At 35.1% G+C, this 22,759-nt stretch overlaps 1 protein-coding gene across 1 annotated transcript in view; it reads right to left on the bottom strand.

The window, feature by feature from the left end:
* The window catches only part of LOC129228676 (probable RNA-binding protein 19), a 207,377-nt gene that overhangs the window by 1,485 nt on the left and 183,133 nt on the right, over window positions 1–22,759 (bottom strand). Inside the window, exon 25 of the mRNA XM_054863363.1 lies at window positions 5,430–5,518. Within this exon, the coding sequence (XP_054719338.1) occupies window positions 5,451–5,518 (68 nt within the window). The 3' untranslated portion in view covers window positions 5,430–5,450. The remainder of the gene's footprint in view (window positions 1–5,429; window positions 5,519–22,759) is intronic.

Here is a 22,759-nt window from a genome sequence, read left to right as displayed (position 1 = left end):
AACCAATTTATTATCGTGCTCAGGAAAGTTTAAACAACTAATAAAGAGGAGAAAAATATTTCATTAGAGAAAATAAAATATTACTAATATTTTGCTTTCAAAGATATTAAAAAATATGTTCAAACAAAATCTTGCATCCTTGAAAATTTGCCACCTTAGGCAGTGCTGCTTAATGTGCCTATTAGAAATTGACTCTGGCTAGTGGCATCGGGTATTGGTACAGTTAGAGAGGGAAGTGGTCATGTTTTCGATTTGTTATAAAAAAATTATATATAAAAAAAGCCACATTTATTGCTTTTCATTTTTGATGACTGCCTATCAGTGCAAAAAATGAATGATACTCCTCTTTTGAACTTACAAACCTTTTTTCTATAAGTACCAGTGAATAGAATCGTTCAATGTAATAATAGAACTCCTTTTACATCTGATCCTCCTTCCTTTTTATTCAAGCTTTTCGTTTTTTCCCCAGTGTCTTGGTGATTTAAAATTTGCGCCAAAAAGTGCAGCTTGCTTGTCCCATTGATTTGCAATTTAGCAGTGTCATTTTCGCACACATTCCGTAAGGTGAGAAAAAGTAAAAAAGAAGGAAATGCGAAATCAATCGGAAGTGGAAAATTCAAACAGGGGAAAGAAAAAATTAGCCATTCCGTATAATATCAATTAAACATCTTCTTGATTTATGACAACAATGAATAAAACAGCTTCCTCTCAACTCGGAACCTTCAATATGTTCCTCACGACCTAAGATCCGAAGGAGATAATCCACTATTGTCTCTTAATGCATCCGTCACGTTGTTACAAACATAGTTTCTGGTGGAATCGGGTGTCTGTTCGCGTGATATATCGACATTTATAAGCACGGCCAAAATTCGTTGTCACGTCATTGTTAGTCACCAGATACCAGAATCGATTAAGTAGTAGTTAAATAATCCTTTAATATCACAAGCATTTGCATGGTTTTGAATCATTCATACGATTTTTAAAATAAAAAAAGAATCGGAAAAAAATTATAAAAGTTGTTTGGTAGTTGTTCTTTTATTGTATTCCTGTTCATTTATTACCTGTTCATTATATGATTTGAATAATTTGCTTTGGATATAAAGTGTTAATGTCCTCTATATTGGCCATTTTTAAAAATTAGAGCAGGAATTCAAATGGATGGAGCAAGTCCAATCATTGGCTTAGCAAGAGCTGACCCAAAGGCCTCTAGTCATGTGACTCAACAACGACGAATGGTTGGCACGTGTTGCGTGAAACAAGCGAAAGAAACCCGATTTCTTCCAATGCTTTGCTTCAAAATCTATCACGTGCCTTGGGGTCTTGGTTTCATGAATGAAACTCTTACACCTCCATTTTATCTTTTCTCAATGTTCTAAACCTGCAGCATTTCCGTTCTTAAGTGACAGTTTCTATTAAACTTACTTTCTTCGAAACGAAGTGAGGGAGTTCTAACACCAGGGGTTCCCAAACCTTTTGCTTTCGAGATACCCTTTTTAGGAATTAGCATTTTCTCACGGCACTCCAGCCTGTCACTGTAACATTATATATTGACACCATGGTTATTCCGCCGCACCTTTTGCCTCTCGGTACCCCAGGTTGCCGCAGCACCTACTTTGGGAATCCCTGCTACACACTTCAAATGTTAAAACACACTGGACACTCGTCCAGTTTCTTAGAACACTTTGATAGACATTTTTGGGGCAGTTTTCAGAGAAAGAACTCTCCTAAAACCGCTTTTCAGAACACTTTTTGAACATTTTTTTGGGAAAGCATTACAGAACATTTTTTGAATAGTGGCGCATGTGACAAGTACTTTGTAAGAAGAACACTTTTTGGAACATTATGGGAAACATTTATATATTTTCATAAATTCGTTGATTTTTCCGGTAATTTCTACTGTTAATTTAACAGCAATCTCGCGTGGCAGCTGATTCATCCACCACGACAAGTAATGGACAATTTTCAACAAATAGACCATCCTTTATAACGACACACGAGACGGCTATTAATAATGCTTCACTGAAACACAATTTATGGTATCAAGTGGGTTCTACTGACTGATAGATAGAAAAAGCTGTGCAAATGGCGTTTGTATGAAAAAGAGTTCATGATCACAAGCGCCTAAATGTGTGCCCTATATCCGTTCTCAAATATTTTCCCTAGTTTAAATTTAACAGATATTCGGTGCGGGACACATTCGGCACACTTTCGAAACAGATTCGGAACATATTTTAATACAGGCAACTGGAGCAGTTTGTGTGAATGAGAGACTCCAAAACGTGTTCCCAAGGCGTACTGGTAATTTGCAGTATGATCTTCAATTGTTTTCATACGGCAATAGCCTCAATTCATTCCAATATGTAAAAATTCATATAAAATTACACACACACACACACACACACAAAAAAAAAAGAGCTGACTTTTTGCGAGCGTCCATGAAAATGAAGGCCTTAGCTGGGGGTCCTTTTGTTCATGTTCTAAGCATGGCTCTACGGTCCTAAGTGGTTCAGAATCCACTTAAGCTTATAAGACCCTTTACTGGCACTTCTTTCCAGGCGTGTTTAATGAAATATTAGTACCCATGATGGTCGTTTGTTGATTGCAACCAAAGTAAGAATCATGCTTTAAAGTTTTAAAGAACTTCTTTTCCTTTGATATATCTATACAACATTAAACTCATCTTTTAAACGTTCCGAAATCAAGAAAGAATTTTCATTTTTACTTCTTTCAATCAATTTAGGCGACCGTTTCCGACAAAAGGGGTTTTGGAACATTTGAACTTTTTTCATTTTGAAAATATAAATAAAGAAACAAATAAAATAAAATAAAATAATAATAATAAAAAAAAAACCCTGGAAGATTCAACATTAAATTTTTTTAGTTTACTTGAGTAAACACTCTGGAACTACTTTTTGTAGCAGCTCACTTCTGCCTATTGAGTTTAGTTCTCTTTCTTTGACTTTAATAAAGAGGCTGGAAGACATTTTTTAGCATGCATGTTAATTTATATATTTATTTTTTGTAACCTTATTTTCTAGTCTATAAAAAAATTGAAGTTCATTTGTGTGCAAACGTTTTTGGACTTGCTAGTGATCATTGTCAATTTCACCAAAACAACAGTACTCTATCTCAACATGCTAAAGAGGTCAACCCTATCTCACCGAAATGATTCTACTACGTTCGACCGAGAAGCAAGGGGTGGAGGGGGGTTCTCTGCTAGTCTACCTATCCATAGAGCGGGTGGGATGCGATGGTGGCTTTTCCGGGCAGATCCGAACGAGCAAACAAACATCTCGGCAGCTGGCAGATGCCTTGGAGGAAGCGCAAGAAAAAAAGAACAACACCAAAATATTCGGGGGCGCCCCCAAACTTGGCAAAAAAGAAGCGTCGGTGGGCGTTTCTTCATTAACTGTTGCGGCATCCATTAGAAAAACGAAGCCATAAATCAGACAAACCTTTTGCCCAGCTTGACCGCTCCGGCACGCCCCTGCCCCCAGGCCCATGGCTTCTAAATGGGAAATTCGGGGGCACCTTGTCTTTTCAGCGATCCTTCTTCATAAAACTTTTTTCTTGCTTTCTTCTTTTTATTTTTTTAAGAAAAGGAAAGAATCCGTTTTCCCCCCTTTACCGCGGCGTTTGCATTCACTCTTGGTTGGAAAGACAAAGAAATATGACTTCAGAGATTTCTAAACACGTTCCCACCTTATGTGAGGTTCGCATAGAACCAGGTTTTCCCGTCAGGTATTTTCTCTCAATCAGCATTTTATCTTACTTTAAATGGTAAATATTTCAAATATTTTCTTAACTTCGTACTTTCGGATTATAAATACACATCTTTATAATCCGAATGATAATAATAATTCTAATTACAAATAATAAATAAAAAAAATTAACTTAAATCTGGTTTTACACTCGCCGAGACAGACGCTTACAAAAGAGGTTCTCAAACTTTTCTGCTCTATGGGCAAACAAAAGAGCCCTTGGCGATTTTTTCTGTTTTTCGTGGACCCCCCAAATTCTAAAATTAATTAGGCAACGTAATATTTATATTTAAAAGTTCCAAAAACAGAGAATCATAAGAATTTTTTTTGCAAAAGGTGTTCTAAAATCATCAGATGAAAGCAACAAAGTATGAAAATCAAGGGCGAATTTAAGTGAGGGCCGAAGAAAAATACTTTCTTTCTGCAAAAAAAGAAAGAGAAAGATCTATTTCTCTCAACTTTGACTTTTTTGAGGGTTGTTCGCTTTTCCGCCATGTGAAATCTTGCATTCTTATTACATGGAAAAGAAAAATGTAAATGCACAATTAATAATTGCGTTTTTGGGTTTAATAGCAATAATTGCTTAAATTTTAATGATAACTAGCTCATATAGGATCTAGGCTCGTGGATCCTAACACGCATCTCATGCAATTTCTTTTGTTGACATGATCCCCATGCAAACTTACGTGGATTACGCGTCACGTTCTATTTCAGGTCAAAGCGAAATCTCAGAGGATGTATTTTTTAATTTATGTAATAAATTTCCAAGCCTTTTGAATTAACTGCTATTTTCACTCCCCCCCCCCTTTGAGTAGGGTCCATTCATTAATTACGTAAGGGTCCCGAGGGGGAGGGGGTGGTTGGAAAAATCTCTACATACCCTTACTGGGGGGGGGGGGGGGGTCAAACCCATTCTTACGTAATTTTTTCCAAGTCGATATTTCATGTTAGAAATAGCGCGGTCAAGTGGTTTGGCAGGGATCATATTTCATTTGCGTCTGGAAGGTCAAAAACGTATTACATTGAGCTGTTTTTTATTTGTTTTACAAAGAATGAATAGTGTAAAATGTAATAAAAAATCGTACTCTGTATGGTTTTATTTTTAATTAGTATCGCATCGTATACAAAAAATATCCAATAAAAATTTAGTCTAGATTCCAACTTTTTAATAAATATTTCGTTACACAAAAAGGTTTAATTTAATAACGATTCCAGTGATGTAAAATTCGTTACTTTATAATTTTGAAAAGAGCAATGGAATCTTACGTAAGAATGAGGGGGAGGGGAGGGTTAAAAATCCTATGTACCTTTACATAGGGGGTGGGGTCAAAAACTGTCAAAACCATCCTTAAGTAATTAATGAATGGCTCTTTACGGCAATGTTGGAAACGATATGATTATAAGTATTTTACGAGCTCAAAAATCTTATATTGCTAAAAAAAAAAAAAAAAAAAAACTTCTGAAATGAGAGAAATCTTAAGAGCTACACCGTTACAAAACTGTTCCAGTTAATTTAAACAAAATTTTGGGTACGATTTGCCCAGCACCAAAAATTTATAGAAATATAAATTACACCAATATTTCTTTATAACATAGTGCTTCATAGTTGGTGCACCAATTATGACGGATTATTCAATCCAAAAATTATCTTACAGCTAAGACACATACCTATTTTTATTCCTCTGATCGTCATCGAGCAGATGCTAAAACAACGTCTTCTTTCAACTTCGATTTTTTCAATTTCGCTTTCGGTCCACCTGTTAATAAAAACAAGAAATTAAACAAATATATTCACAACGAGAAAAATGCTCTGAAAAAGTCTATGCTGTTATGCACCCTCACACAAGAACACATTCACTATCCTGATTAACTGACCCAACTAAGCTCTTAAGATTAAGTTCCTAATTTATTCTTCTTCTACAATTATACAATTTAACCCAAAATTTATTTTCATCTATAAAAATATTTATAGATGTCAAATTTATTTTCATCTATAAGTAAGACGTTGTTCCAAAATGTTTTAAGCTTATTTATCATTAATTTTACGGCGGAAAACGTAAGCTTTCTGTTTTTTGCACGAACAAGAAAATTTCTGCAGGAAGAGCAGAGAAAATTTCTGTCGGAAAAATTTAATCCAGCTAATCAGAGAACTTGGTGAACAATTTTAGGTGAAAATTAAACGTAAAATGTTTCATTTAATTCTGCAGAAACTTTTTCAGCACTCAAATGTGTATTTTTCCAAAAATTTTTAACTGTAAATCTCCGACCACGCTTTGTTAACTTTGCCAGTTGACCTTTTCCTACCTTGTTTTCGATCCGATTCTTGTCTTTAAAGCATTTTATCAAGTACTTCACTATAGAATGGTATAAATTAACTAATTTAGAAACATTTTAAACCAATTTACGGCTACTGTGAGGGAAAAGATCGAATTTCAAATTGTGTTTGTTGTTTTTTACGTATACCTGTCATTAAAAAAAAAGATAAGCAAAATATTAGGCAATAAATAAACAAAAAATGAAAGCCAAATGACTTTACTGTGTCTTTACAATGCAAATATAATTAAAAAAAACGATATATTATAATTTTAATCATGAATTTATTCGAAAATATTTCAGTGACGATGACTTTTGTGGCGTATTTTTTCTTTGTCTCTTCGTTTTTTGACAAGTTTCAAAAAGAAAATCTGGCAATATTTTGAAAAAAAAAAAAAAAAAAGGAATTGACTTCATATTCGAATTCAGTTTTCCGTTATTTTGGTTTCACTACAAAATTTCAAGGTGTACGAACACTTTTGGGAGCCACTGTATAAGCTTGGTTCGCCTTAAAAAGTATGAAATAAAATAAGTAATGATTTCTTGATTATGACACTCAAAAATTGCAGTTAATCTTAATATCTTTATATTTAATTAAATATCTAAAGCAGTTGATAAAATTTCTATTAAAAATTGCAAGAAGAAATATATGCAACAAAGTAAAAGCTATTCGTACACAGCTGTATATCGCTTATTTCTACTCTCAAATTTTTAATTAAAATTTTATTGGCTGCTAAAGAATAAGCCAAAATATAAAGATACTAGTGGTGCCCGCACGGATTTGCCCGTAGTAGAAAAATTAAAAGGTCATTTGGTTCGCCTATTCGTATTTACAAATAATGGATGATGAATTTCTCGCCCATGTTGTGGTAATTTCTCGTCCATGTTATGGTAATTTGCTAGTCCACGTATGGTAAGTTGCTCGGCCACTGATAATTTGCTAGGTAAAATGGTCTTAAAATTGGAATAGAAAAAGAATAAAATCGAATTTTCGAAAAATTGCTTCGAGGTGCACACCCAGTGGCGAATTTACTAGGGGGGGACAGGCGCGGATCCAAAGGGGGGGGGGCAATCATAGCAATTGCCCCTCCCTGGAAAAATCAAGGGCGCCAGTGGGAAGAATTTACATTCCAAAGAGAAATAACGGAAGATATTTGGAAAATTTATTAGTCTCATTCACCAGTTCTCAACCTGTGTGAAGTGGGGTGCTTCCATTGGCCCCTCAAGGAGGTGCAATATCCGCAAGTTTTGAGCCTTCTTTCTGAATTTGGTAGGAAAATTTTAGAATTGGTACGAAAGAAAGACATTTGAAAAATTTAATTGGTTCTTTTACCAGTTCTCAACGTGCGGGGAACAGGGCGCGTCCCCTAGGTGCGCAATATCCGCAACTTATGAGTTTTTTTTTTCTAAATATAGGAGGTAATTTTGGATTAAGGTACAAAAGAAAGGAAGATACTTCGAAAATTTATTAGTCTCGTTTACCGGTTCTAAACCAATAGCAAGTAGGGCGTTTCCACGCACCTCTTAAGAGCGCAATATTCGCAACTTATAAATTTTGCTTCTAAATTTAATGGGAAAGTTTTGAAATTGGGTAAAGAGAAAAGACATTCAGAAAAGTTATTTGGTTCACTCACCAGCTCTCAATCTGTCTTGAGTGGGGCGCGTTCCCCTAGGGGCGCAATATCCGCAACTAACATATTTTCCTTTGAAATTTAGAGAGGAAGTTTTAAAATTAGGTACAAAAGAAAGAAAGATATACTTGGGAAATTTATCTCATTCACCGGTTCTCAACATGTTCTCAACATGCCGCTTCCGCGCCCCTCTAAGGGGCGCAATATTCGCAATTAATAAGTTTTCGCTCTAAGTTTAGGAGAAAAGGTTTAGAATTTGGTACAACAAAAGAAAGACATTTGGAAAATTTATTTGGTTCATTCACCTGTTCTCTGCGCCCCTGGGTGGCGCAATATCTGCAACTTATGAGTTATCCTATACATCTACTGGGAAAGTTTTGGAATTGGGTAAAAAAGAAAGAGACATTTGGAAAATTTATTTGGTTCATTTACCGATTCTCGATCTGCGGGGCGGCCGCGCTTCCTAAGAAGCGCAATATCTGCATCTTATGATTGTCCCTCTAAATTTAGGGGAAGTTTTGAAATTGAGTGCAAAAGAAAGACATTTTAATTTTTTTTTACTTCATTCACTGCGTTCCTCAACCAGTGAGGAGTGGGGCGCGTCTGCGTCTCCCTAGGGGAACAATATCATGAGAATTGTCCGTTCTCAACAGCGGATACAGAAATTTTTCAAGTGAGGAGCGATTGATTTTAATCATTCAACCTTTACTATACGTATTCTGGTTACACATGTTAATAACAAAGGTTTAGGTCTTCAAGTCTGAAACATTTCCGCATGGGAACTTTCACCGCCCCCCCCCTTTCCCTTTTTAATATCGAACATCATCTAAAATTGCGTTTTTCATTCAGTAATAAAAACATTCAGTAATAAAAACAACTGCGGTGGAGGTCCTTCTAGCGAGGACGGCCCTCCTTTAGATCATCAAAGATCGTCAAAAATTGCATTTTTGGGACTTCAATTTCGAAACATTTCCGGGAGAGAGTTTCAGATTTCCATTTCTTCTTCTATCGTCAAAGCTGGCTTGCGATTGTGTTTTTATTTATGATTTTAGTTTTTAAAATTGTCCGAGGGAAGGGGCGAACCTCTCCCATCTCTGCCATCACCGAAGATCGTGAAAAATTGCGTTGTTGATACTTCAATTTCGAAAAATGTTCGGGAGAAACTTCCAAATGCAAACCCTTCCACTAACGCCTAACGTCATCAAAGAGATCTACAATTACGTCTTTAGAATTCCAATTTCGACAAAATTTCCAAGGGACAGCCTCCTAACCTCTCCTTGCGAAGCATCTTCGAATAAGATCATCTGAAATTGCGTTCATGAAACTTTTACAAAAAAAAAAAAAAAAAAAAACACATAAACCCCATCCCTTATTTCAACATTAGGAAAGATAGTTTACAATTGCGTCTTTATGACTTAAAATTTGAAAAATATCTGGAAGTACGCTGCCGAACAGCTCATCTCCCCAATATCGCCAAAGACAGTCTTTTCTTATGTAGCGCAATCAGAGGAGTCCACAGGGTCCGTACCTACCCCAGAATGCTGAGTTGATTTTTTTTTCTTCAGAAGTATTCTTTTTGAAAGGAAAAAAGGAACATGTCTTAGGGAAAGAAAAGTTATTTTAACATTGAAAAGAAATGTTAGGAAAAAAATGTTAATTATTTTTAAAAAAAATCTTTAACAGTTGCAGATTCTTGGTCAGCTAATTTGTTCCGCCTCCCTTCTGAAAATAAGAATGCTGTGCGCGAAGCCCCCACCCCGCATCGAAAATCATTACAGATAGTCTCGAATTTTGTTTCCTGGTGTGTAATTTTGTAGAGATTATCCAGGAGGAAGAGCCCCCGAACACCCCACCATCTAACAACACCGAAGATCGTCTAAGTAGCAATTTTGAATCTTTAATTTCGAAAAATTACCAGGCCCTTAACTTTATCAATGCCCCCGAACATCCCACCATCTAACAACACCGAAGATCGTCTAAGTAGCAATTTTGAATCTTCAATTTCGAAAAATTACCAGGCCCTTAACTTATCATGCCTACTACCGCATTTTTAAGAGTTCAATTTCGAAAAATTCCTGGGGAGGGGCCCTCGAAATCCGTCCCTCTAATATCAATAAAGAATGATGAAAATTGTGTTTTTAAAGCTACAATTTCGATAATTTTAAGGGGATGAACCTTTGCATTTTTCTCTCTAACATCATTGAAGAAAGTCTAAAACCTTTGTTTTAAGGACTTCATGTTCGAAAAACTTCCAGAGCAGAGTCCCCGCCCCCGGGAATCCCCACTCCTTGATATCTTCAAATTGTCAAAAATTTCGTTTTAGGAGCTTTAATTTTGAAACATTGGGTGGGGGTGGTAAATCGACTCAAAAACTCGGTATTCCAGAAATTCAAAAGTTCTTGGTATTCTGGTGAGTTTTTTACCGTTTGATAATAGTCTATTTGCATCGGTGACAATTCCTGAACCCCAGTTCTTTCTCTAACGTCACAAAGGCAGTCTATAATCACGTTTTGAAGATATAAATTTCAAAAAAAATTCTGGGGAGGGCCCCGAACATTTGCCTTCTTTCACATTACCAAAGATCATCTCCCAATTTTAACTTCCCAACGGTCCTGTTAGTTTTTCTTAATGTGTGTACATATTAAATAGACCATATGTCAGAGGGAAAATTTTTAAAAGTGCTCTCTCTCTCCCTCCCCTTTTTATCGAAAAAAAAAAAACTATTTTCAAGTTGCGCACTTGCTGTTCTTGGAACTTCAACTTTCGGGAGAGAGTTCTGAACCCTCTACTTTTCCTTACGTCAATAAAAATAGAATGCAATCGCGTTTCTAAGACTACAATTTCGAAACATTTTTGAAGAATCCCTATTCCCTTTCCGCTAAATTCATCGAAGATCAACTGAAATTGCGCTAATGGTGGGTGGACAGTCCCTTAAAGCATCACCCCCATCGCATCTCCCTTGCATTTTGTTATTAAGGCTAAAACAGTTGTTTACACTGAAAACTTTAAGCGCACCAATTACCTTTATTGCAATAATAAATCCCAGCACCTTGGTCTACGTGTTTTTTTTTTTTTTTTTTTTTTTTTTTTTTTTTTTTTTTTTAATGCTGTTCCAGTAGTTTTGCTGAATGATCAAAATTAAACACGATGTGGATAGCAAACAAAAATGTGATTTTCCCTCTATATGAATTTATTTGGCGTTGTGGAGGGGGGGGGGCGCCTGGTGGTAGGGGCGCCGAAATTGGTAAAAAAGTGCCCCCTCCTGAGCCGAATCCTGGATCCGCGCCTGGGTGGGGGCGACCGCCCCCTCCATGACCGTCACTTTCTAAAACCAGTACTATAGAATTGAAGGAATTACTAGCTACCGCTATTAATTTCAATCAAGTACATTCCATAAATTTGCTTTAAATTAAGTTTAGACTGTTAGTGTAGTCGAGGATGAACAGCGTTACCCATTTTTTTATTTGAGCCAAGCTCGCCCCCCCCCCCTTTTTTGAACTTATTTTTATATTTCGATACGTGTCTTCCAACCTTTTTCTTCCATGGACTACAACTATACTGTCATAATAATACATTTTGCTATGACTTAGAACAGTGATTTCCAGCCCTGAGGGTAAGAACCCCCAAAGGGGAGATTTAACACTTCAAGAGAGCGATTAGTATTTGAAATACAGAATAAAGGGGGGCACTTGATTCTCTGTCCCCCCCCCCTACACGACGGTTTCGAGGGGAGGAATATGGCCTTTACGGTTTTCCACCGCCACCACCTTGAATAGACTGTGCACATCCCTATGCTACAAACTAATTTCGTGCCAAATTTCATGAAAATCGGATGAACGGTCTAGGCGCTACGCTCGTCACAGACATCCAGACTTTCAGCTTTATTATTAGTAAAGATAAAGATTAACTGTATTTTTAAGTGTAGTAAGCATGAAGTCGTATATTTATTTTATTTCATACTTTTCAGTGCGAACTCAGCTTATAGAAATAGGTTCTAGATTTAAAAACATTTTCTTTTCTATATTTGAACTAGTTAACCTATAGATTAATATAACTTCTAAAAGGACCACAACAAAATCTGTTAATTCAGCAAAGCATAACTTTTGCAATTCGTTTTCCAAATTTCTGGCAGCTGTAGATTTAGGTGCTGTAACAAATGTTGAGCGATGAGTAATTGTCGCGCAGGGGAACTTCCTCTGTCGTCGGGCGCCCCGTGGTGCAATCAGAAGGAAGTGGAGGACGGCTACTTTGCATGCAAACTGACCGCCAATCATCACTCAGGGGCAACTGGACGCAAAACGTGAACAGAATGCGGTGCACCTCATAGTCATTTATTACGCTTAATTTATTAAACTATATCCACTGCGAGGTGAGGTACGAAGGGCGGTTTTCCATTTTTGAAGAGTCGTAAAATTTGTGTATACGTGTTACTCAAGTTTTATTTTAATGAAATTCGGTGGCCTATAGATTGACTATTATATTTCAAAATGCTGTTAAGGGCTCGGTGCACTGCTCTAGTCCAGTATGTAAGAATAATAATGAAAAGTTTTCAACAAATTTGTGAAAATGAAATTTTTGACCTGTATTAAAATCAAACTTGGATACACACAGTGATAAAGAGGAGATTATAACAGTTTAACTATTGTTTAAGCTGATTAAACTGTACGAAAAGGATTAGTCCCATCTTCTCAACAGCGCAGTTAGATTTCTAAGAACTTTTTCAATTTTTCCTCTGCCTGTAACAAAGGTGCAATGCGGGGGAAACGTTGTTACCCATTAAGAATCCTCGGTTTTAGACCCTAAGGTAAGGGCCCAAAAGCGTTAAGACTAAGAGGAGTGCAGTATAACAACGATTACCCGAAGTTTTTTTTAACAGGAATCTCGTTTAACTTGGAAGACAGTCAAAATTGAGTTGGAAGACTCCATTAATTAAAACGTATAAATAATAAATTTTTTATAAAAGCGCTGTAAACAAAAGTTTTTTTTTCTTGCATTTGTCAACCGTTGGTAATTAATTACTTAGCAAAAATCTAGCTAAAGCTTAAAATACCTAAACCAGCGAAGAATATTTATTACCTCCGTTCAAATAAGCTCAGAAACTTAATTTTTTTTTTTGAATGATAAAAACATTTTCAACATGATAGGTTTTTTTTTGTGCATGTTAGCGACGTTTTGTAAATGTTCTTTCAAAGATTGAAATAAACTTGCTATTAGTAGTTAATGAATCTGCTATATGGTATTGCATTGTCATCAAATGTAAGATCACATACCAAATTTTCCAAGATGGGTGAAAAATGAAATGAAATGCCCCGTTTCATCAGGTGAAGCGAATAAAAGTATATTAAAAAGACAGCGTAGAGTTTGGATATTGACAATTACGGCCCTGAAACACTGTCGTTCACTTATTAAGTAACTAAGACAAAATCCAGCAACCATTACGTCGTAAAATTGAATCAGCATTAATTTAAAAAGTAGTCAACTCTCAATAACTCGAAGTCCCAAGGGATCGACTAAAACGTTCGAGGGATTGGTAGTTCGAGCTATGGGAAGTTTCCACAAGTCCAAAGAGTTTGGGACCCGGTAAATACTTCGAGATCAAGATTCGACTGTACTTTTTTCTGAAATACCGGACATAAAACAGGGGTGCCCATTCCCCCCAAGAGTAAGAGTGCACACCTAACCAGAGCACGACCCCCCCCCCCCCCCCTCAGGTTGGCATCCCTGCATAAAATTGATTTTGTACTGAAGCCCGGTAACCGAATTGTGCGACCAAAAACCTTAAAAATAAAAAAAAAAAGAGTAGAAACTTATTAAGACAGATATTTTGTAAAAGTAAAGTAAAATAACAAAAGAGAGGAAAAACACGGTAAAACGACGGCCAAAATAAAATCATAAAAGTATATATAGGATGTAGAAAAAGATAAATAAAAAACCTGATGGGGAGGTATATGAAGATTCGATATCCCTCTCAGCGAGCGACCGAACCCCACAGATAATCTGTGAAGTGTAGAAAATCTCATTAGAATGGTGCTGGTAGACGATTGTTCCGGCAAGTGATGAGGCGAACAGTTTCCATTTAGTGCTTTGCAAGGGAGGGACAAAGGGATGAACGCCTATCATTCGGGAGAACAATAGGGAACTCTAGCAGTCTTGGATGAAACGGAGGGCACAACTTGTCACAAAAAAAAAAAAAAAAAAAAAGCCAGAAAAAAGTTTCAGAAGAATTAGAATTTTGTACAATTTTCCGGTGATTCCAAAGACAGAATATAGCATAAAGTATATTTTCAAATGTAAAAATTAAAATTAAAAAGAAAAAAGGAATTTTTGAATACTTAACGCGTTTTACAATTTTACTCACTATAATGAGAAATTTTTAAAAGAGGAAGGTCCAAAATAACGTACTTTTGGTAAAAAAAAGTTACAGTAAAACCTGTAAAGTTGACCACCCTAGTAAGTTGACCACCTGTCTATGTTGACCGCTTTTGTCAGGAACGGAATTAGCCCTATATCATATAATGAAGGAAAACCTCTGTAACTTGACCACCTCTCTATCTCGACCATCTGTCTATCTTGACCACTAATATACACCAGCTTTAGTCTGGAGTATTGTAAAAAAACCTTTGTAAGTTGACCACTTGGTTTATTTTTTAAAACTTTCTTCAACATATTATTTTATTATTTATTTATTTATTATAATAATTTTTTTTTTTTTGATAGCTTTCAAAGAATGTTTTTAATGCTTTGATGACATACTAGCATTTTACTGACTAAACTGCAGCATTAAGCTTATGCTGCTCTCTATTCTCCAAACTTGTTTTTCATTTGTTGTTCTATTTGAGATACCTTTTTTACTCTGTTCAATGAAAATAGGTGTCAGTAGAAAAGTTCAAAGCCTTTTCTTTCAGTGGCAACACAGGAATTTCTGGTAAAAAGAGCAGGTTTATCTAGATCTATACATTTTGGGCCCCCTGCAACAAAATGTGTAGGACCTCTCCCTATAGTGGTCAGCAGTGTCTATTTGAAAAGCGAATAAGCCTTAGTGCTAGTTTTTTTTTCTATTTTTTCATCAAATTTCTAGGGCCGTTAGCCCCTTTAAGGACGCGGGCCCCTCGCACTGCGAGTACGCAGATCTGGGCCTGCTAATGAGTAATGAGTAAAGTTAAATGTTTCTGGTGCAAGGGATTAAGAGATAGGACATTTTAATTTTGCCTTTATGAACTGGGATAGTCGAGCTTGTTGCTCTTTGTGCTATAGGTTTTACATAGAAAGGCTTCAAAAAGAAAGTTAGTGGAACTTGAGATTAATAAAAAGTATGAAATATTAAAAGTAATTGAAAATGGAGAAAGCCAGAGAAAATTAGCTGGCATATTTGGAATTTCTAAAACTACAGTGTCTAATATAGTTAAAAACAAGGGAAAAATAACAAAAGTACATATTTGAATAGTATTTTCAATTATTGTTTCACTTTTAATAATGTTAAAAAGTGAAAGTGGAGCTGAACAGAAAGAGTAAGGGTGAATTCCTCAAAAAATGAATACATGGTGCAAGAAATGACAAAAAAAAAAAAAATTACCGCCCTTGATAAGTTGACCACCTGTCTAAGTTGACCGCCAAAGTACTGCACCGCGAGTGGTCAACTTACACAGTTTCACTGTATATATTTTCTCTTTTGGGTGAAAAAATGTATTGCTCAAGCATTTTTTTTTTTTTTTTAAAGTTGTCTCTTTGCGAATGTAAATTTCGTGAAAACTGTTTTGAGATCACGACAGCACAAAGGTTTCGCTTTTGACGAATATATTTTTTTTTGGCGGTTTTTGTGAAAGGTTCGTTGGGTAACTCTAAAACGACGAATAAAATACATGAGATACACACTAAGCAATCGCATTTCAACATTTTTACTGTACACTACACTGCATTTACTTCAGCCAGGTTATTTTCCTTCGGGTATATTTTTAAAACAAAATTTTAAAATCAGGTACGTCGGCAGGCAAAAAGCATACAATTCTCTCGAAAATCTTAGTTATTGCTCTCTCCCGTAGTGTTATGGTTCTTGTCGCAGAATTTGCACGTTTCGGTATTGCAGTTATTATATCTAGATCAGCAGCATAAAATTTAAAGATATCATAGCTGCCAACATGCCAACTTAATCTTACAATTACGCTTTTGTGACATTATAAAGCAAAGTACTAAAATTTAAAGTATTATAATATTTTCAAATCCTTACCTTTACATGACCTGTGCTTTTATAAGCAAAAAATAAATAAATAAATTTAAAAATAAATAAATAAACTTTTATTTCCTTGAACTTATGAAAAGTTGCTGACTTTGCAGCTTTCAAAAATTGTCTATCAAAAACTTGTTCAAAACAATAGTTTTTTTGTAAGTTCTTACAGATTAAAATGTTTTCCATGCTGTAATCCAATAAAGAAGTGCGCAGTTCTCGTACAAATCGTACAAATCTGCCATAACACCGTACAATCGTACAAAACGTCCAAAAATCTTACAATGTACGGCTAAATCGCACAAGTTGGCAGCTATGAGATATTGACCAGATTGCTACTTCAGATTGGCCATCTCCTTCCGGTACCGTAGGGGAGACAGGGGATACTTGATCCCTAGGGATACATGATCCCATAGCCAAAAATGTACCAAAATCATTAAATAGAGATTTGAAACCTGAGAATTATGTTAAAGTTTTACTTGTACATAAAATCTGGCAACACTTTGTTTTTTTCAGCCATTTTGTTTTAGCTCAAGAAATGATTGCCAGAATGTGCCAAGGGAAACTTTTTTTTAGCAAAGCATTCTGAAGTTTACATTATTCAATATTTACAACTTTAAAAAAATACTGAAGTGTAATGTCAAAGTATAAACAGTGTTTCATAATTTAGACACATTTTTAGTAAATTGCTACTGATTGTTAATAATATAAAAAGTATGTTTGTAAAAATCGCATATTAGGGATACTTGATCCCTTCGTTTAAAGGGATACATGATCCCACGGATCAAGTATCCATATGAGAATATAAACACAATAAAAACAATATAACTGTTGTTTACTTAGTTAACATTAACTTTAAACATTCAAAACCATATTCACATGATAAAATTTATCATAGTATGAGTGATACATTTAAATAATCACTACAGTAAATATGCTAAACAATTGAAAGATCAGTTCGCACTAGTAACCCACATAACACCTCAAACATCTAAACATAAACTAACTCTATTGATGAGTTATGTTTTGATCACCCAAATGAGCTTGAACAAAATGAAATAGATGTCAAATCCTTGTTTGAATGGGGGAAAAAAATGATTTTGCTATCGTTAGATTTACATCAAAAAAGTTAGTTGCTCATTATGTAGACCCATTAGCGGATAGAATGATAAGTTGGCTTTCTAGAGTTTGAAATAAGTTTTCGAAAGCTAAAAGATAACATGCTTAATCAATCTATTTCTTCTGAAAAATTAACAAAAGTCGTAAATGAGAAAGAATGCGTTAAGTTGCACACATTCCATATGGGTTGAGCTAAACTTTAAGATCTACAACAAACGAATAGTTCGCATTTGACTTTTCAGGTTTTGAAAATATATGCTAGGCTTTCTATTCTTTTCTATAAGTATGCTGATACTTACCTTTTTCATCCCTCTTTTTTAAAATTAATTCAATTGATAAAACTCTTAATTTTGGGTCATTTTACGGTATTTTTGACATTTATCTAGAGTTACCCTTTTCTGCCATAACTTTTTAATTTACTGTTTGATTTGCAAATTATTTTAATATGAGTTGGTGCGTTGGTAGGAAAAGCTCAAAATAAAATAATATGATAATCAGTAAATTAAAAAGCTATGGCAAAAAAAGATCATGTTACGGACTCGACATAAATGCCAAAAATACCGTGAAATGACTCTTTTACTATTGCAAGACAAGAAGCAAATAAGTTGATTTTTGTATTTGTCGTTCTTTTCCTTTTTTTATTTGTTGCAATTTGAATTTCCTTACGCTAATTAAAAAAAAATGTTAGTTTTATTTAGGAAATATACTGTTCACAACTGTATTAGAGAATAAGCTACTGATCAAAAGCATCAAAAGTTCATTTAAGTTGTATACCTTTTTTTTACAAATGTCCTACTGGAATTTAAAACAATGTTATTTTGTGTTCACTTTATTATAATTCAATGAAAAAATTAGAACTAGTATTATTTTTTTAGAAACATTATGTAGAAAACTACAATCCATAAATAAAGCTGATCTAACGAAATGTCTATGTATTTTCTCAGTGAAATCAAGTATCCCCCATGAAGGGATCATGTATCCCTTGATGTGGGGATACAGGGTCCCTTTATTAAGTTATTGAAAAAAATTATTTTACCAAAACTATCTGTTTAGTTTCAACTAAAAAAAATATTGTCAGATAGAGGAAAAAATTATCTTTCTTCACGTACTTTTTTTTGAAAAATTCTGATAATTTGCAGCCCAGAAAAAAATTGAAAACTAAAGTGGTGATCAAGTATCCTCAGTCTCCCCTACAGTACAGCACACATGACTTTTACTTCGCTGCGACGAGCATGCCGCTACTGGAGAAGCACATTTACAGGCAGGCTCCGCACGGAACAGATAGTGCAGTGGTTCTCAACCTTTTAAAAGCTATTACCCATATAGCTGGCAATATATTAGAAATTACACATCCCCCCCCCCAAAAAAAAATAGTTTTAATGTTAATTTCAATCATTCGGGTAAAGAAAGCACCTGTTGATTAGTAATTTGTCAAAAAAAAAAAAAAAAAAAATCAAGTTTTAGTCAATGAGACGGTTGATTTTATAATGTTGACAACAATTTGTTTAATAATCGTTGTTTCGGTCAGCGCAAATCGTAAGATGAGCTCCAAGTGAATTATATATTTTTTTTATCAATCACTAATTAATAACGAATAGGTAGATTTGATATACATCAGTTTGAATAGCTTCGTTTTGTGACCGAAAAATGACACACAAAAATGACACTTAACCCCTCGGAAAATCCCACTTTACCCGGCCCTAAAGTATACGATTTCAGGGCCCCCAAAAATTAGAGACCATATAGAAAATTGTACGATTTTACTTTATTCCTTATGATGTTGAAAATAAAGCGTGATGGATAAAGTGGAAAGCAATGCTTTTTACAGGATGTTAATTGGCTGCTTTTAACATCAAAGCAGTCGTTTTTTATGATTTAGCATTTCGTTTGGATAGTTTACACCCTCAGAGTTCCAGAGTCTCTAACATATGCAATGACAAAAACGGTGTGAGGTTGCAGCTCTAAAGCACTTTCTTCGATTGTACTGTTCAGGGGGCTCCACAGATGTGCTGGGTTAACCGACCTAAAATTTCTAAATCGGGCCTTGTACATATCTATATCCACCTTACTTTGAAATTAGTATAAATGTCATAAAAAATTTCCAATGCTGTTTCCACTAAACTATTAAAAGTTACCGTTAAGCCCATGATGCTGCGATATGGAAAATATCTATTCTGAAAGAACAGTACCCTCTATAAACAAACGTGCTGAATATTAACCGCGCCATTAATCAGCATGTCGTCGCCTCCGAGCAACATTAAGATATATATCAGCCCAGGAATAGCAATAAGATATCCTACTGATGCTTTGAGTGAATGATGCGGCAACGAACATCAAATAAATGAAAAGAGATCAAAGGAGCATCAAATGTTTCTCGTTAGATGAGAAAAATTAGGAACCGAAAACAATTCTCGAACGACATACGTTTCCGGGGACAAACGAGACAATGACAGATGGGGACAATATCTGACGACAGATTGCAGACCTCCCCTGACAACGAGGGACCTTTAATGAGGTCGAAAGGGGCAACACGAAGGGGAAGAGGGGTGTCGTGCCCTCGCGAAACGATGCGTGGGAGTTTGAAGAGACTTGAAACATGCTCGGCGAATGGAGACGAATTACTTAATGCCTGTGTGAAAGTGATTTAATCGAAATTGAAACCAGACGACCTGAATTGAGCCGATTACACCTTTTGCGATGCTTTGGATAAAAACATTTTTTGCAGTGTCTTTGATAATTATACACTCTTTTCAACGCTTTGGATACCTTTTGCTATTTTTGAATGATTACAACTATTGCAACGGTTTGGATGAGTTCACCTCTTGCGATGGTTTGGATGAATACACCTCTTTAGACAGGGACGGATTTATAATATCGCTAATGCTGCAGAGGGTTTGTAACCGTGATGACGAAAATTAGTCTCTCTAAATAAATGTTAAAAACAATGAGCTAGACTTATTCTCGTCGTCATGGTAATCTGAAAAAATCAAAGCAACATCAACGACGGTAAGCGATCGCAATAAGTAATCAACTGCCCCCCTCCCCCACCAAAAAAAAAAAAAAAAAAAAAAAAAAACTGACAAGTTTTAAACGAATAATTTTCATAATTCTAATAATTGTTTATAAATTCTCTAAACAAGCGTTTTTGAGAAGCGGGTATTATTTAATATTCGCTTCTCAAAAACGCTTATTTTAATAATAGACAAAGGGGGCCCTAAATTTTTTTTAAACCTGCCGCTGGTTTTGGATGCATCAGACACAGACCTACCTCATTATTATGAACTGAAATTTGAATTTTGTGGAAAAAAAAGGAAAAAGGGGAGTAGAATAACTTTTAAAAAATTCTAAATTGTAAAATTAATGCAAAATCCTTGCAACACAATTGTAAACCAAATCCTAAAATCAAATAACAATTTCCATTATATTCGTTCCGACAAAGGAGCACGATTCTATTTCTCATGTTGCTTCACTATTTATGTGCGAGTAAAAACATAAAACCTTTTAGTTAGGATAAACGTATTAGAGCATTTTTCACCAAACGCCTGAAAAAATCTAGAAAAACATAATTATTTTCTTTTAAAAATACGTCAGTTTTTAATTTTTGGTACAAAACAAATACAGTACTGCACAGTGAAAATATTAATAAAGACAATTTTCTTTCTATTTATTTATTTATTTATTTTTCAGACTTTCATTAAAAATGAAAGGCTGAAAAATAAATAAATAGAAGAAAGAAATATGTTTACGTTAAAAACAAATAATAAACGATTGTTTTTACTTTGTACTAAGCTATAATAACTGGAGTGCTTAGTTAGTATAAGAACCAGCGGCCTACGAGTTTAAGTGGACGTAACAACCCTGCAGGGCAACTTAGAAGAGAACTTCTAATGAAAACGTTCAGTTGAAAAAAAAAAAAAAATGCAAGTTAACTATATGGTGAAATCATGTATTGCACATTCTATTTCAATTGGATGAGTTCAGGAAATCGTGTAACAATATCTCAAGTCAGACATTTTAAGTGATTCAATTAAGAATATTTATTCTTCAGTTACATTCGTTTCGAGGCATTTGCTAAAAATTCGACACCAAAGTTACACGGGAAGCTTTCCCCTTTTCGTGATATTTTTATTCGTAAACTCAACAGCGTTTTTTGCACTTAAAATGAAACGCTAGTGAATAAAAATTTCGGCCCATTGCTGAAAGCAAAATTTCTTCCAGGGATGTTAATGTAAGTTATACGCGGTTCAAACATCACGACGGACTGTTAAAATATTATGAGGTTTCAAAACCCCGCGCCGATTTCAGTCCGGCGGGATGTCGGGATTGTGAGGAGTCAGTCCCGCGGGATTTACTTTATTCTTCGAAAAATAGAAAAAGTGGTGGTTTTTAGGAAGGACTGCTTTTGTTATTTGAATTAATCGAATTAGTAGCTTTTTTTGAATTCCGTACACCAATTGAAGAGAACTACAAAGTCCAATTCCAATTAGTAATTATTGTTTGGTACGCAAAAGTGTGCCTTAAAAAGGTCCAATGCATCTTAACTAAGCACCGCTAGTACAGGATGAGAAAGGATTTTTGCTCAAAAAATAATGAGCTTGACGAAAACATGTGCTGTGCCTTCACTTTTGCAAAAGATCCCCATTATCTTCATCATCTTCTGAAATAGAATTTTCTAATCTTATACTTCGTTTTTTCCCCAAGATCTGCAAATTTCGGATAAAAGCGATGGCTATGTATGTTTTGCTGTATCCAATTTAACTTGCATTAAGGTTACTATTGTTGTTTCATAAACGTTGGTCATTGAATCAGATCGTAGGCTCATAGTATAAGTTTTTCGATAATTCTACTAGTTTTACCTCTCACTTTAAAGAGACATTCAAAAACTTGAGGAGCTTAACTGACTGCACTATCATGCGAGTCATCCTACGTTTCATCCAAGTTTCTGTCGCCTCTTTTAGAGCCGTGCCGAATATATAAATGATGGCAGGTTTTACATTGCTTTCTTCTTTGAAGAAAAATATTGTGCACTTTAAGTTAATGGTTTTGAGTGCATTCCTTAAGCATACAGAAGTTCTCCAATATTGGATTGAGGCTACCCCAGCGGGTTTTGCAATCTCTCTATTTTTTCTAAAGCGTAATTTTCTGGAATTTAAATTTAAGTGATGGTTTTCGAAAATCCATCCAAATGTTTTCAAATTAAACGCATTTTCTCAATTTCTGAACTTATGAAAACTAAATCCTCCGAATGAGAATACCGATTCAATATCAGAAAAATTAATTCAATTTTTATTGTGTTCTTAAATGGTAAATGCACCTTTTATCATATGAGACACAAAGTTTTTCTTGCTTTTCTAGCAGATATAAGAAGAAAGTTCTTCAAACTTCAGATGATGCTTGTGAAATAAGTCATATTATGAGCGGCAAAAGTTGGAAAACGTTTACATGTCAAAAAATTGCGGGATTGAAAATCTGGCGGTATTTGGCTCTCAATTCGCGGGATTAATTCCGCTAAATATCATACGGGAGCCCGCGGCATCCGGGATCGGGATTTTGGGATTGGAAATCCTAGATAATATATACTCAAATTAGGTCATGCAGATTCAGTGAGAACCCTCACAAATTTACTTTTCGATATTTTCATCCAAAAAACGTTTTTATGGCAACTGTGAATAACTTTTCGTTGAAACAAGGCTTTCGGAAGTACAAACGAAATG

This window comes from Uloborus diversus, chromosome 1 (assembly GCF_026930045.1).
Source record: "Uloborus diversus isolate 005 chromosome 1, Udiv.v.3.1, whole genome shotgun sequence".
In the NCBI taxonomy this organism is placed as follows: Eukaryota; Metazoa; Arthropoda; class Arachnida; order Araneae; family Uloboridae; genus Uloborus; species Uloborus diversus.
The sequence above is the reverse complement of the archived record's forward strand: the minus strand, read 5'-3'. Positions and strand labels throughout refer to the sequence as shown.